The sequence below is a fragment of the Salmo trutta genome, chromosome 4 (genome assembly GCF_901001165.1).
Source record: "Salmo trutta chromosome 4, fSalTru1.1, whole genome shotgun sequence".
Classification (NCBI taxonomy): Eukaryota; Metazoa; Chordata; class Actinopteri; order Salmoniformes; family Salmonidae; genus Salmo; species Salmo trutta.
Window position 1 is genome coordinate 5490860 of NC_042960.1, and position 16815 is coordinate 5507674.

Consider the following 16815-nt stretch of genomic DNA (forward strand, 5'->3'; position numbering starts at 1 on the left):
ACTTAGCGTGCTTAGTCCTGCCTCGCTTTGGTTCCTCATTCAATTCAATTTTAACTCCCAATCTTTGAATTTCAGGAGCGTATTCCTGCCTTCTAATCTTGCCTCCGAAATTAATGACACAAAAGATAACACCTAATCTTGACATGCTGTCATGGTGGGCGACTTTTGTTTAACAGTTTTGCCAAACGTTTTGGCGGAGGAGGAGAAGAGCTATCCGGGTCAGAGATCAGAGACCGAGCGTCACTCGATGGGCCCAATAGAGGCATATGGCACATCCTTAATGTGTCTCTTGCCAGTTTTACTTTGAGAGACGTCGTTCAGACAGAGATCTGGGATCGATCTGCATGACCAAGAGAACCTTATGACGGTGTGAGTGCTCCACCTCCCTCTAAGCACTCTGGGAACCGTCCTCCCCTGGTATTAACTGTAATAGTCTTGTCAGTGGGAATTAATGACCCGTCTTCGCCGTCTACAGAGGGAAAAGAGGAGACGAGCGTGTCCGGATCATTTAAGAGCCCGCTCGCTTGTAACTTTATCTTGACTTAACTTTCATTCCTACGCTCAGAGACAGAAAGAAAGAGCGAGAGAGAGAGAGTGAGAGTGAATCCGAGAGGTGCTTCTTTGCCCCCATCACAAAAATAAACTACAAACATTTTAGCCAGTCTGAAATACCCCTTCATTCAACTATCTACAATATTTGAATCTATGGTCATGAAAAAGCTATTGCTTAATACATTATCTATCAGGCTTACATAGTGACTGTCAGGTATGATGTCGTAGTGCCCAGGGTCATGAATATTGCATGTAATCACACACACACACATACATACATACAAACACACACCTCCAGCAAACAGAGGCTAGCCTAATACTTGAGGAGAGATTGACAACCGGTTTAACAAGCCCCAGCGTGCGGCTGGTCATTCCATGGCAGTGTGTGTGTGTGTGTGTGTGTGTGTTAGTTAGAGATGAACTTTCTGTCAAATATATAGTGACTGAGGCATGATGTCGTAGTGCGACCTGTAAAAGGTCATAACCAGAAATTGCTTGGCAGCCTAGGCACTAAATAAATACAATTAATAGCATCACCTGAGGGAAGAGAAAACAGCTAGGGTAATTGACTGGTTGATGAAAGATAAATGAAATACGCTGCTCTGAAGTTTACAGTACTTGGCTGAGAGCCAGACGATGACAACTTGCACATGAAAAGCAGGTTTGTATGTAGTAAGGTACGTGTATAAGGACACCAAAGCTGCCTGCCTGCATGCTGATGGAGAGGTAGAGTGTTTCTGGTTCCTACTGCAACACAGATGGTTTTATTTGAGGTGTACACATGAATCTCTGGTAGCTACAAAGCGGTAAAACACAAGTATGCAACTAAACAAAAGGAATCTGGGGCTCCACAGGTAAGAGGATATCAAGCCTTCACGGCCTGACAGACACAGAGAGAGAGGCAGAGAAGTCAGCACAGACCCAGACAACAGCCCAGCACAACAACACCCCCTTAACTAGACCTGGAGAGCTGGAGAGAGACATATCTGCACTCTGGACTGTAGTGAGACAACATAAACAGGACAAAGAGCTGGAGGTGGTGAAGAACAGAGCACTAGAGGAGAGGATCAGACTGCTGGAGGAGAGTGTGGGGATGGCGTGTGACAGAGAACAACCTACTAGAGAGGTGGCCACCCCCACAGAGAAGCTAGCAGAACAGCCCACCTCAGCACCGGACAAAAGTCTTGACCCCATAGCAGAACAGTCCACCCCTGACCATAGCGTCGAAATCACAGCGGGACAGACAAATGAAGAACCCCAAGCCCAGGGGATCTCACTCCCTCTGAGCACCCCCCCGTCAGCCACCCTGATAGCCTTTCTGACAACCCCCCCACACCCACTGAGGACATGCACAAGACACAGATTGTACTCCTTATGGACTCAAACATGAACTATATAAAGAAAATAAACTTTTTCTTGTATATAGCGGCTAGTGTAAGAGTGGGGGTTGGGCCTGTTGGCCTGCTCATGGCCTGGGTGTATGTATGACTTCCATGTTGAGGCCCTCTTTGCGGGAGTGGGGGGCATGGGGTGGGCAGGAGGGGTGCTGGTCTGGGCGGGGTGTCTATTGATCTGTTGCTCCTGTGTGAAGTGTTGGGGCTGCGTTTGAGAGCTATATCCTTTAGGGTCCAGGCGAAGATGGGCACTGCTGCCTTGTATAGGTGGACCTGGTCGTAAAGGCTGTGACTAGCCCAAGCCAATGGAATGTACCAGATTCTCAGCAGGCTCTGCTCACACTTACTGTCTGAGGCCAAACCACACGACTAACAACATTGGACACTTTCACTCTCTCATTCTGGAATATCCAAGGCCTGAGGTCATCTGCCTTTGGCCTAAAGAGCATGAACCTGGACTTCATCAAAGAAATCGGAAATACAGACATTGTCATCCTACAAGAACCATGGCATAGAGGAGACGGACCCACAGGTTTCCCTCTAGGTTACAGAGAGCTGGTAGTTCCATCCACCAAACTACCAGGTGTGAAACAGGGAAGGGACTCAGGGGGTATGCTAATTTGGTATAGAGCAGACCTAACTCACTCTATTAAATTAATCAAAACAGGAACCCTTTACATTTCCAGTCCCAGGGACATGTACTAGTCTGTGGCGACCTAAATGCCAGAACCAGACAAGATTCTGACACCCTCAGCACACAGAGGGACAAACACCTGCCTGCAGGGGACAGCATTCCCTCCCCCATATGCCCCCCTAGGCACAACATAACCAACAAAAACATGTCACAACTCCTGCAGCTCTGGGTATGTACATAGTCAATGGTAGGTACACCTATAGCTCATCTCTTGGCAGTAGTTGTAGACTACTTTATCACTGACCTCAACCCAGAGTCTCTCAGAGCGTTCACAGTCAGCCCACTGACATCCCTATCAGATCACAGCAAAATCACAGTCTACTTGAGCATAAGCATAAGCATCAAAGCCAAAGGAACTGAGTAATATTAAGAAATGCTACAGCTGGAAGGAATGTAGTGTGGAAACCTACCAAAAAACTATTAGGCAACAACAAATTCAATCCCTTTTAGACAACTTCCTGGACAAAACATTCCACTGTAATAGTGAAGATGTAAACTTGGCAGTAGAAAATCTTAACAGTATATTTGACCTCTCAGCTTCCCTATCAAATCTAAAAAAAATTAACAGAAAACCGAAGAAAATGAACAACGACAAATGGTTTGATGAAGAACAAAAAAACCTAAGAAAGAAATTGAAAAACCTGTCCAACCAAAAACACAAAGACCCAGAAAACTTGAATCTATGCCTTCACTATGATGAATCACTAAAACAATACAGAAATACACTACAGAAAAACATCAGAAATCAGCTCAATGTAATTGAAGAATCCAGACTCTAACCACTGGGGCAAAGCTGCCTGCCATCCAGGACCTCTACACCAGGCGGTGTCAGAGGAAGCGCCTAAAAATTGTCAAAGACCCCAGCCACCCCAGTCATAGACTGTTCTCTCTACTACCTAATGGCAAGCAGTACCGGAGTGCCAAGTCTAGGACAAAAATGCTTCTCAACAGTTTCTACCCCCAAGCCATAAGATTCCTGAACAGGTAATCAAATAATTTGCATTGTTTGCCCAGTGTATTACCTCAATTGGCCCGACCAACCAGTGCTCCCGCACATTGGCTAACCGGGCTATCTGCATTGTGTCCCACCACCCGCCAACCACTCTTTTACACTACTGCTACTCTCTGTTCATCATATATGCATAGTCACTTTAACCATACCTACATGTACATACTACCTCAATAAGCCTGACTAACCGGTGTCTGTATATAGCCTCGCTACTGTTATTTTCAAATGTCTTTTTGCTGTTGTTTTATTTCTTTACTTACACACACACACACACACACACACACACACACACACACACACACCTTTTTTTCCCACTATTGGTTAGAGCCTGTAAGTAAGCATTTCACTGTAAGGTTTACACCGGTTTTATTCGGCGCACGTGACTTTGATTTGACTTCTTGGAAAATTGGAAAACACTAAACAAACAACACAAAGAATTACCTATCCAAAATGGAGATGTATGGGTAAACCCCTTCTCCAATGTTTTTGGCTCTATAACAAAGAACAAAACAGCAAAAACATATACATGATCAAATACAAATCTTAGAATGAACTATTAAAGGACTACCAGAACCCACTGGATTTTCCAATTACCTTGAATGAACTACAGGACAAAATAAAAACCCTCCAACCCAAAAAGGCCTGTGGTGTTGATGGTATCCTCAATGAAATTATAAAATATACAGACAACAAAATCCAATTGGCTATAGTAAAACTCTTTAACATCATCCTTAGCTCTGGCATCTTCCCCAATATTTGGAACCAAGGACTGATCATCCCAATCCACAAAAGTGGAGACAAATTTGACCAACTACCGTGGGATATGCGTCAACAGCAACCTTGGGAAATTCCTCTGCATTATCATTAACAGCAGACCCGTACATTTCCTCAGTGAAAACAATGTACTGAGCAAATTGGCTTTTAACCAAATTATCGTACGACAGACCACGTATTCACCCTGCACACCCCAATTGACAAATAAACAAACCAAAACAAAGGCAAAGCCTTCTCATGCTTTGTTGATTTCAAAAAAGCCTTCGACTCAATTTGGCATGAGGGTCTGCTATACAAATTGATGGAAAGTGGTGTTGGGGGAAAAACATACGACATTATAAAATCCATGTACACAAACAACAAGCATGTGGTTAAAATGAGCAAAAAAACATTTCTTCCCACAGGGCCGTGGGATGAGACAGAGATATAGCTTAAGCCCCACCCTCTTCAACATATATATTAACGAATTGACGAGGGCACTAGAACAGACTGCAGCACCCGGCCTCACCCTACCAGAATCTGAAGTCAAATGTCTTCTGTTTGCTGATGATCTGGTTCTTCTGTCACCAACCAAGGAGGGTCTACAGCAGCACCTAGATCTTCTGCACAGATTCTGCCAGACCTGGGCCCGAATAGTAAATCTCAGTAAGGCCAAAATAATGGTGTTCCAAAAAAGGTCCAGTCGCCAGGACCACAAATACAAATTCCATCTAGACACTGTTGCCCTTAGAGCACATAAAAAAAATATACATACCTCGGCCTAAACATCAGCGCCACAGGTAACTTCCACAAAGCTGTGAACGATCTGAGAGACAAGGCAAGAAAGGCCTTCTATGCCATCAAAAGGAAAATAACATTTGACATACCAATTAGGATCTGGCTAAAAATTCTTGAATCAGTTATAGAACCCATTGCCCTTTATAGTTGTGAGGTCTGGGGTCCGCTGCTCACCAACCAAGAATTCACAAAATGGGACATACACCAAATTGAGACTGCATGCAGAATTCTGCAAAAATATCCTTCGTGTACAACGTAAAACACCAAATAATGCATGCAGAGCAGAATTAGGCCGATACCCGCTAATTATCAAAGTCCAGAAAAGAGACGTTAAATTCTACAACCACCTAATAGGAAGCGATTCCCAAACCTTCCATAACAAAGCCATCACCTACAGAGAGATGAACCTGGAGAAAAGTCCCTTAAAACTTCTTCAGGATTGGTGGGTCCTCTGTGGGACAGTTGAGCTAACATAGGCTAATGCAATTAGCATGAGGTTATAAGTAACAAGAACATTTCCCAGGACATAAACATATCTGATATTGGCAGAAAGCATAAATTCTTGTTAATCTAACTGCACTGTCCAATTTACAGTAGCTATTACAGTGAAAGAATACCCTGCTATTGTTTGAGGAGAGTGCACAGTTTTGAACATGAAAAGTTATTCATAAACATTAGGCACATTTGGGCAGTCTTGATACAAAATTTTGAACAGAAATGAAATGGTTAATTGGATCAGACTAAAACTTTGCACATACACTGCTCTCATCTAGTGGCCAATGTCTAAATTGCACCTGGGCTGGAATAATACATTATGGCCTTTCTCTTGCATTTCAAAGATGATGGTACAAAAAAAATACAAAAAAATGCTTTTTTCCCCTTTGTATTATCATTTACCAGATCGAATGTGTTAGTTTCTCCTACATTCCTTTCACATTTCCACAAATTTCAAAGTGTTTCCTTTCAAATGGTACCAAGAAAATGCATATCCTTACTTCAGGGCCTGAGCTACAGACAGTTCGATTTGGGTATGTCATTTCAGGCAAAACGTTTAAAAAAGGGGGCCGATCCTAAAGCAAGCTGGTCCTGGGGCTCTGTTCACAAACACAAACAGACCCCACAGAGCCTCAGGACAGCAACACAATTAGACCCAACCAAATCATGAGAAAACTAAAATAATTACTTGATACATTGGAAAGAATTAAAAACAGAGTAAACTAGAATGCTATTTGGCCCTAAAGTACACAGTTGCAGAATACCTGACCACTGTGACTGACCTAAACTTAAGGAAAGCTTTGACTCCCGAGTGGCGCAGCGTTCTAAGGCACTGCATCTCAGTGCTTGAGGCGTCACAACAGACACCCTTGTTCAAATCCAGGCTGTATCACAACCGGCCGTGATTGGGAGTCCCATAGGGCGACCCACAATTGGCCCAGCATCGTCCGGGTTTGGACGGGGTAGGCCGTCACTGTAAATAAGAATTTGTTCATAACTGACTTGCCTAGTTAAATAAAGGTTAATATAATTTAATTTTTTTAATTACAGACTCAGTGAGCATAGCGTTGCTATAGAGAAAGGCCCTTAAATTGACACAGACAGACAGGCCGAGGCAGAGAGGCCAAGGCAGAGAGGGAAAACAGAGAGGCAGGTGTGTGTCGCAAATCACTGTGAGCGCGAGTGTGTGTGTGTGTGTGTGTGTGTGTGTGTGTGTGTTTTTAAATGAAATGGGGCACACAGTAGCATGAACAACCACACTCCCGCCCACACACACACAGTAGCATGAACAGCCACACTTCCTCCCACACACACAGTAGCATGAACAACCACACTCCCTCCCTCCCTCCCACACACACACACACACACACACACACACACACAGTAGCATGAACAACCACACTTCCTCCCACACACACAGTAGCATGAACAACCACACTTCCTCCCACACACACAGTAGCATGAACAACCACATTCCCACCCATACACACACACACACACAGTAGCATGAACAACCACACTCCCTCCCACACACACAGTTGTGTACTGACACAGCATTGATGATTTGGCCGTTGGCAGAAGGTGAACTTCACACATACACACAAACCCTCCAGGTCAGACAGACAGAGACAGAGAGAGAGAGAGAGAGCTCAGTGTTTTCAGCCCTAGTATGCACCACACGTCTCAACACAGAATGATGAGCGCTACAATGCCAGCATACTAAATCTAAAACTGGGAGTTGAACCAGCCACTAAACCCCTGGAGGTTACCAAACTAGCACTGAACCCACTAACCCCTTCATACCTGTAAAGCACCATGTGACAACAAAGTGTTATGGTACCGTTAGCCCTAGTATCAAGTCTCACCTATTACAACAAGGACAACACTAGTCATTTAGCGGGTTGTTCCTGGTCATAGGTTTGAGTGAATGGGTCTTAGTTTTTAAGTGTCAGTACAGGTCTAGAGGTTGGTGAGTGAGTGATGCTCTATGGGCCCAGGTGTTGGGATACCAGTGGTAATACTGAAGCTGGCAGCTGTGCTCTCTCACAGAGAGAGAACTCCTCCAGGGCTAAGATATTTTACCTTTATAAGGAGCCCTCTCCTTTCGCCTGTTTTTGCTCATCACGTGCCTGCTGGACCAATAAAACACAGTGAAGTGTAGCAGCATATATATAGAGAAAGAGAGAGAGACAGAACAACTGGAAGCAGCCAGTCAGCCATCCGCAGTAAGAGTACACTAGCGTCCCCTTTGGCATAAAAACATCTGCCGTCTCACAACTGTTATTTAAACTTAATGTCACCCGCCTCTCAGCCAAACGGGGTAATCGCCGTTTCAGTTTGGCAATGGGGTTTAAGGGAAACTGACTGAGATATCCCCCGGGCGTCGAGAGCTCTGTGAGATACATTCATTATGGATGCTGCCGGCCCATGGATTTTCTGTCACTGACACTTTGCTGATACTTTGCAGTGGGGGACTGATTGGAGAGGTAGGTAGTACAAAGAGGGGGAGAGAGGGAGGGAGAGCGAGGAGAGAGGGTTTAGAAAGAGGGGTTGTTAGAGAACTTCATTCCTGTGTGGCGTAGAGGCTCAAACTACTACTACTACTACTACTCTCAAAGTTGCATTAAAATGTACTTGTTCTTGCCAACTGACCCGTCAAAGTCTATTCCCGAAATTCCTCCACCCACCCAAAATCTCAAAGCTGGGAGAAACTCAGTAGGGAAGCCTTGCATAGAAAGAAGAGACAGAAGATTATCAGTCCCCCAAATGCTTCTGCATAAATCACATCAACATCAGCAAACATGACATTGTCATGTGCCAGTGCATCTCAAAATTGTCGGGTTGGAGGAAGTATAGAAATAGAATGACTAGAGTGTATTGCGAGGGAGGCGGGGCTTCTTCACAGGGTTAAAGCACAGTCCCGTCTCAGATCCAGTGCCAGCGTGTGTGTTCCTCTTTAAGTGAATCTGTATGGTCATGCCTCTGTAGGAATGCTACCCTTGTACATAATGTCCTGAGACCTGACGGTTTCACACACTGCACACCACACTCACAGACAAGCTTAAGAACCGTGCAGTCCAGTTAATAAATTCTCCCTGAACAATTTGTGCCCCCGAAATTACTTTTTACTTCGCTGACAGACACTCAGAAAGCAATACACACTTCCGTAATGAGAGGCCAAATGAGGACCCATAAGCTGAAATCCACAGCCACTTGAAATGTGTCATAAATCAGGGCTGGGGGTTGAACCGAGGACACTGATCTACTGTAATGGATACAAGACCAAACAGGAAGATCAAATCCTGTCACTCATTCGGTAAGTTTGCCGTTTTCTTTCCTCTCAGGTTATTTTCCTTTCTTTTCACAGCTAGACTACAAACTTACTTCACACCAGGACAGCTTTTCACAGCTAGACTACAAACTTACTTCACACCAGGACAGCTTTTCACAGCTAGACTACAAACTTACTTCACACCAGGACAGCTTTTCACAGCACACAACTCTACCTTTGGGTGTTAAGCTTCAGTGCTATAGCGGCATGCTCGAGACAGTTTGGTTACCTAGCATCTACTACCATGGCAACATGTATTTATTCTCCCCTCATCTGTCTGTTTTGGGGAGTAATCCTGCCATTGTGGCCTAGACAGAATTAACGCCACAAGGCATCTCTGAAGGCTCCAGGTAATACACTGACACCCTACTCATCGTCCCATCACTATAAATGACGCAGAGCCCAAATGGACGAAACCCCCGTGCCTCGACTCGACAGAGATCCATCAGGATGATGAGTCATGTCCTCTCCGACACCAGAGGTGGGAAGATTTGGAGCGCTGGACGCCACGTGGATATCCTGCGGCCAGCAGTCTACGCGTTCCCAAATCACCCTCTCAGCGGGCGAGTCTTCCGACAGCTGCCGAGCACAGCGTGACATGCTTATAAAACACAAAGGCGTGAGTCTCTCAGCAGAGGACCTCACAGCATCTCCCTACAGGGATATCATTCACTAGGCTAGAAGACAGTCACACACACATTAGCCCTTTGGGGAGCCACGACATCATTAAAAGTAAAGCAAGGAACAGTCAGAGCCCCAGATGCAAGGAAGGAGAGCGTTACTGAAGTAGTTCAGAAAGAAAATACTATCTTAAAAGTGTCATCGTTCCCCAACCTGCAGTGTCCGAGTGCGTACAGAGCACTTCTTATTTTTGGAGGGCTTTTGAAGGGGTGTTTGAATATAAAAACAAAACGGTCTGTTTCAAGCGGGCTCATTAAGTGGTTCCTGTAAGATGGTGCCACTTCACTTACAGTAAGTCACATCAGCACTCCTGGAGGACCAACAGGACATCTAGCATTCAACAAATCAATAAAGACAACTACATTTACACACCCAGGAGGTCCAGCACTGGCCCTGTTCCCTACACATGAATCAAATCAAACAATGGGGGAGTGGAGGGAAACTAACTGTCTGTCCATAATGGCAGCCTTTTCCCAACATAGTGGACTACTTTGCACTAAATAGGGATTGGATTCCCTGCAATCAAAAGCAGTGCATTATAATATGTCTCCAGTCAAAAGTAGTGCACTCTATAGGGAATAGGGAGCCATTGAGGATGCACCCTAAAAGAGGGATTGATCACCACTGATCCTTGCCCCCTCCCTCTCACACTCCCTCCCCTATCTTACCTGGCAGGTCGGAGAACAGCAGGATGCACTCGTTGAAGCCGTTGGCCAGCAGGCGGTCTCGGAGCTGCTGCAGGATGGCCACGCCGATGCAGAAGGGGAAGGAGCTGTTCCCCAGGAGCAGGGTGTCCCACAGGTGGAAGATCTTGTGTAGGGGGAAGACGTCTGTAGAGGAAGAGGGGGAGATCCCTCAATCAAGCAAATGTATTTATAAAGCATTTTCTACATCACCAGTTGTCACAAAGTGCTTTTACAGTACACCAACCTAGCTCATTAAAGACATGCAGAAGCAAAAGGGAGAGCGAGGGAGGAGAGGGGTAGAGGGGGAGGGAGGGCAAGGAGAGGCGGAGGGAGGGCAAGGAGAGAGGGAGGGCAAGGAGAGAGGGAGGGCAAGGAGAGAGGGAGGGCAAGGAGAGAGGGAGGGCGGGAGGGAGGGTGAGGAGAGAGGGAGGGTGAGGAGAGAGGGAGGGTGAGGAGAGAGGGAGGGCGAGGAGAGAGGGAGGGCGGGAGGGAGGGCGAGGAGAGAGGGAGGGCGAGGAGAGAGGGCGAGGAGAGGGGGAGGGATTAGAAAGAGGAGGAAAGGGAGAAGGATATAGGGATCGTTAAGAGGGGACTCAGGGAGACAAGAAGATGATTTATAGTTCAGCCATTTGGCAGATGCTCTTAACCAGACACAGAAAAGTGCATTACTTGGTTCATTTAACAAATAGTAATTGCAAGTACAACTTTAGTAGCAGTAAAAAAATAAAAAAAAGTTAAAACATTGCAGCTATAAGTGCTTTTTCAGGTTTTCTCAAACTCTTTACATTTCATAAGGCTGGATACAGTATGGGCAGAAGGGGGATTGAGTGTCTGGCTGTCCAATAGTTTCCAAGAAGGCCCATATATGGAGGAGTGATGGACACATTAATACTGCAGGACATCACAGAGCTGTTCGCCATTGACCTGTGTGGAATGGGAAGCCTACTGGACAGGTCTTGGTTCTGTTACACCAAATACAACTGCTTCCTGTACCATCCCACGCTTTATTTTTATTACATTTAGCTAATCTAATGTACTCTACCTGTTCCTTAGAGGCTCTGACACATACACTACATTGGATCAAAACAACATCCACCTGTTAATGTCATAACCAGTACCTAGAAGTGGATACTAGGCAGGATGCATGTGTGAGAGGTAGGACTGGTGGAGAGGACCGGGAGAGGAGTGGGAGGACTGGATGGAGAGGAGTGGGAGGACTGGATGGAGAGGACCGGGAGAGGAGTGGGAGGACTGGAAGGAGAGGATGGAGAGGCCCGGGAGAGAAGTGGGAGGACTGGATGGAGAGGACCGGGAGAGAAGTGGGAGGACTGGATGGAGAGGGCCGGGAGAGAAGTGGGAGGACTGGATGGAGAGGAGTGGGAGAGGAGTGGTAGGACTGGTAGAAAGGAGTGGTAGAGAGGAGTGGTAGAGAGGAGCGGTAGAGAGGAGCGGTAGAGAGGAGCGGTAGAGAGGAGCAGTAGTAGAGAGAAGTGGTAGAGAGAAGTGGTAGGAGTGGTAGAGAGGAGCGGTAGAGAGGAGTGGTAGGAGTGGTGGAGAGGAGCGGTAGAGAGGAGTGGTAGGACTGGTGGAGAAAAGTGGGAGAGAAGTGGTAGAGAGGAGTGGTAGGAATGGTGGAGAGGAGTGGTGGGACTGGTGGAGAGGACTGGTGGAGAGGACTGGTAGAGAGGAGCGGTAGAGAGGAGCGGTAGAGAGGAGCGGTATGACTGGGAGTTAAGCTGAGACTCTTCAGCACATTAACAGTCCACTGAGCAGCCGGTGGGTGTGAGTGACGGACAGAGTGTGTGTGGAGGCAGGGAGATGGCCCTCCGACACTCTCCTCGGCTGTGTGCATTAGCAGTCAGGAAGTAGGATGGAGGAGAGGGGCGAGGGACTCACGCTGGTTTGGGAAGGATGGAGGGCAGGCCTCACACTCAGAGCCCCTGGGAGCCGTGTGTACGTGGGTGTGCATGCTTGAGAATTCTCAAGTGTGTGTGTGTGGGTGTGCGCATCTCTTAGAATTCTCAAGTGTGTGTGTGTGTGTGTGTGTGTGTATTGTAGGATTTACATTGAATGTAAAACATACAGTGCATTCGAAGTATTCAGACCCCTTCATCTTTTACACATTGTTACATTACAGCCTTAATCTAAAATGGATTAAACCGTTTTTTTACCTCATCAAATCTAGACACAATACACCCATTACATTTTTCTTTATAAAGCCTTTTCTACATCACCAGTTGTCACAAAGTGCTTTTACAATACACCAACCTAGCTCATTAAAGACATGCAGAAGCAAAAGGGAGAGCGAGGGAGGGAGGGCGAGGAGGGAGGGAGGGAGGGAGGGAGGGAGGGAGGGAGGGCGAGGAGAGAGGGCGAGAGGGCGAGAGGGAGGGTGAGGAGAGAGGGGGAGGGATTAGAAAGAGGAGGAAAGGGAGAAGGATATAGGGATCGTTAAGAGGGGACCCAGGGAGACAAGAAGATAATGATTTATAGTTCAGTCATTACATTTTTGCAAATGTATAAAAAAAAAAATATGTAAATATTTATTCAGTACTTTTTTGAAGCAGCTTTGGCAGCGATTACAGCCTTGAGTCTTCTTGGGTATGACGCTACAAGCTTGGTACACCTGTACTTGAGGAGTTTCCCCATTCTTGTCTGCAGATCCTCTCAAGCTCTGTCTGGTTGGATGGGGCGCGTCACTGCACAGCTATTTTCAGGTCTCTCCAAAGATGTTCGATCTGGTTCAAGTCCAGGCTTGTCAGAGACTTGTCCCGAAGCCACTCCTGCATTGTCTTGGCTGTGTGCTTAGGGTCGCCTCAGTCTGAGATACTGACCGCTCTGGAGCAGGTTTTCATCAAGGATCTCTCTACTTTGCTCCGTTCATCTTTCCCTCGATCCTGACTAGTCTCCCAGTCTCTGCCGCTGAAAAACATCCCCACCACCATTCTTCACCGTAGCGATGGTGCTAGGTTTCCTCCATACGTGACGCTTGGCATTCAGGCCAAAGAGTTCAATCATGGTTTCATCAGACCAGAGAATCTTGTTTCTCATGGTCAGTCTTTTAGGTGCTTTTGGGGGGACTCAAAGCGGTCTGCCATGTGCTTTTTACTGAGGAGTGGCTTCTGTTTGGCCACTCTACCATAAAGGCCTGATTCGTGGAGTGCTGCAGAGATGGTTGTCCTTCTGGAAGGTTCTCCCATCTCCACAAAGGAACTCTGAAGCGCTGTCAGAGACCAAGGCCCTTCTCCCCCAATTGTTCAGTTTGGACAGGTGGCCAGCTCTAGGAACAGTCTTGGTGGTTCCAAACTTCTTCCATTTAAGAATGATGGAGGCCACTGTGTTCTTGGGTACCTTCAATGCTGCAGAAAGTTTTTGGTACCCTTCCCCAGATCTGTGCCTTGACACAATCCTATCTCGGAGCTCTACGGACAATTCATTCGACCTCATGCCTTTGTTTTTGCTCTGACATGCACTGTCAACTGTGGGACCTTTATATAGACAGGTGTGTGCCTTTCCAAATCATGCCCAATCAATTGAATTTACCACAGGTGGACTCCAATCAAGTCGTAGAAACATCTCAAGGATGATCAATGGAAACAGAATGCACCTGAGTTCAATACCGAGTATCATAGCAAAAGGTCTGAATACTGAATACTTAAACGGAAAAGGTATTTCCATTTAGGCTATAATGTAACAAAATGTGGAAAAAGTCAGGTGGTTTGAATACTTTCCGAATGCACTGTACACTTAGACTCAGTTTATTAGGTACACCACCACATTCACCAAAATGGATCGCTCCTACAGTCAGTGAGTCACGTGGCCATGGTCTGCTATAAAGCAGGCAGACAGGCATCAAGGCATTCAGTTACTGTTGGAGTGAACGTTAGACTTTGAGCGTGGTATGATCAATGGTGCTAGGTGCGCCGGATCCAGTATCTCAGAAAAAGTTGCCCTCCTTGGCTTTTCACACACAACAGTGTCTAGGATTTACCGAGAATGGCGCGACAAACAAAAAACATCCAGTCAGCGGTAGTCCTGTGGGCGAAAACAGCTCTTTGATAAGAGAGGTCAAAGGAGAATGGAAAGAATTGTACAAAGTAACAGGTGGGCCACCAACAGACAAATAACAGCGCAGTACAACAGTGGTGTGCAGAACTGCATCTCAGAATGCACAACTCGTCAATCCTTGTCACGGATAGGCTATTGCAGCAGACAACCACACCGGGTTCCAACCCTATCAGCTAAAAACAAGAAGAAGCGGCTCCAGTGGGCATGCCATCACCAACACCGGACAATTGAATGGAAAAACATTGCCTGGAACATGACAGCGAGTTCAGTTTACTTGAGTGGCCGGCGCAGTCCCCAAACCTCAACCCAATATATCATCTTTGGGATGAGATGGATTGGGCTGTTCGCAGCATGAACGTACCGCTGTCCAATCTGCAGCAACTGTGTGATAGCATCGCGTCATCATGGACCAACATTCCCGTGGAACGTTCCCGAAACCTTGTAGAATTCCCTGAATAATTCAGCCGGTTCTGGAGGAAAAGGAGGGGTCCGACCCTGTACGAGATGGGTGTACCTAATAAACTTTCCAGTGTGTGCATGTCTTTCTGGCCCCTGCCCAAGTGTCTGCTAACTGACCAGATTACTAATAGTGTATTTTTATGTCCCAAAATTAAATAGGAAAACACTGGATTGTGTTTGTCTTCTTCTTCCTCTTCTTATCAAACTTCAACTGAGATGAAAATAATATGAAATAGATATTAAAACCTGTTGAGGCCAGGGGGCAGGATCTTATCCCGGTATTGGGATTCATTGTCATGTGACCATGGCGGGGAATTCAAAACTGCAAGAGTAATCATTTCAAATAATCAAATAATCAACTATTTTCCTCCATTTGAAAGATATATCTCCTAAATCTAACCACGCTGTCCGATTTTCAGAGGCTTTACGGAGAATGCATAAAGTTAGGTTATGTGAGGAGAGTACATTGACAATAGCTGCGTGTAATGTTTAGCCAATTCAAAGAAGGGCATCAACAGACAGAAAACTAGCTAGAATTATGCACTTACCTTTGACAATCTGCATCAGATGACACTCATAGGACATTATGTTAGACAATACATGCATTTTTAGTTCCATCAAGTTCATATTTATATCCAAAAACAGCATTTACAGTCACGGTGAAATTCAGAATTTTTTTCGGCTCGAATGCTCCCAGTGAATCCAGCATTACAAATCACGGAATTACTATTCGAAAACATTGGTAAATTATAATATTGTCATTCAAAGAATAATATATTATCATCTCGTAATTGCTACCGAATGGCCAGATCTCAAAATAACTTTACTGGGAAATCACATTTTGCTATAAACTGGGTACTATGCTAACAACATAAGCTAAGCTATAAGCTAAGCTAAGCTATACCGTTAGCATTAGCATCATCTAATATCGATAATAACATTCTAAATATCCCCTTACCTTTGATTATCTCCATCAGAAGGCGCTGCCAGCGATCCCAGGTCCAGAACAAATGTGGTTTCTTTTGATAAAGTTCATAATTTATGTCCAAATAGTTAGCGTTCAGTAGGCTCCCACAAAATGAGGTGGGCAGTGTAAAGTCACGCCGAAAAGCTAAAAAAAACCTAGTAAATAATCTATTTATGTTTGTTCAAACATGTCAAACGTTGTTTAGCATTAATCTTTTGGTCCATTTTTAACGTGAAACATCAGTAAACATCAGTAATATTTTCACACAACCTATCAAGTGTCTAGAATAAACGATTATGACAAAGACACTCTTCTCAGATTCATGCGCAGGCGCAAAAAATGAAGTGATGACGTGTCAACTTGTAAGCATTCTAATTCGGTCTGTATTCATCACAGATGCTTCAAACAACTTTCTAAAGATCGTTGACATCTAGTGGAAGCAGTAGGAGTTGCGAACTGAATCCTTTCTCACTGTGGTATCTTTAAAACAATGACACTAAATAGTACAGTCACAAAATTCTCATTTTTTTTAATCTATTTTTCACAGGTTTTTGCCTGCAATATGAGTTTTGTTATACTTACAGACACCATTCAAACTGTTTTAGAAAATTCAGAGTGTTTTCTATCCGAATGTGTTAATAATATGCATATCCTAGCTTCTGAGTTGGTGTAGGAGGCAGTTAAAAATGGGCACATATTTTTTTCAAAATTCTCAATACTGCCCCCGTGGCCCGTAGAGGTTAATACTACTACTGTACATGCCATAACACTACTCTGTTTCATATAAACTAGATATTATAATAGTACTACACATGCCCTGACACTACTCTGTTTCAGAGTCTGCTATTCCTTGGCGACTATAGGATCAAGGATAATGCTGCCCCCGCTGTTCACCTACTGCATGACACAGAACTGTACATCCTGAGTA

The 16815-nt window shown here is 45.2% G+C and overlaps 1 protein-coding gene across 1 annotated transcript in view; it reads right to left on the reverse strand.

The window, feature by feature from the left end:
• The window catches only part of LOC115191721 (TBC domain-containing protein kinase-like protein), a 68173-nt gene that overhangs the window by 28444 nt on the left and 22914 nt on the right, over window positions 1–16815 (reverse strand). Inside the window, exon 22 of the mRNA XM_029749577.1 lies at window positions 10376–10537. Coding sequence (XP_029605437.1) covers window positions 10376–10537 — 162 coding nt within the window. The remainder of the gene's footprint in view (window positions 1–10375; window positions 10538–16815) is intronic.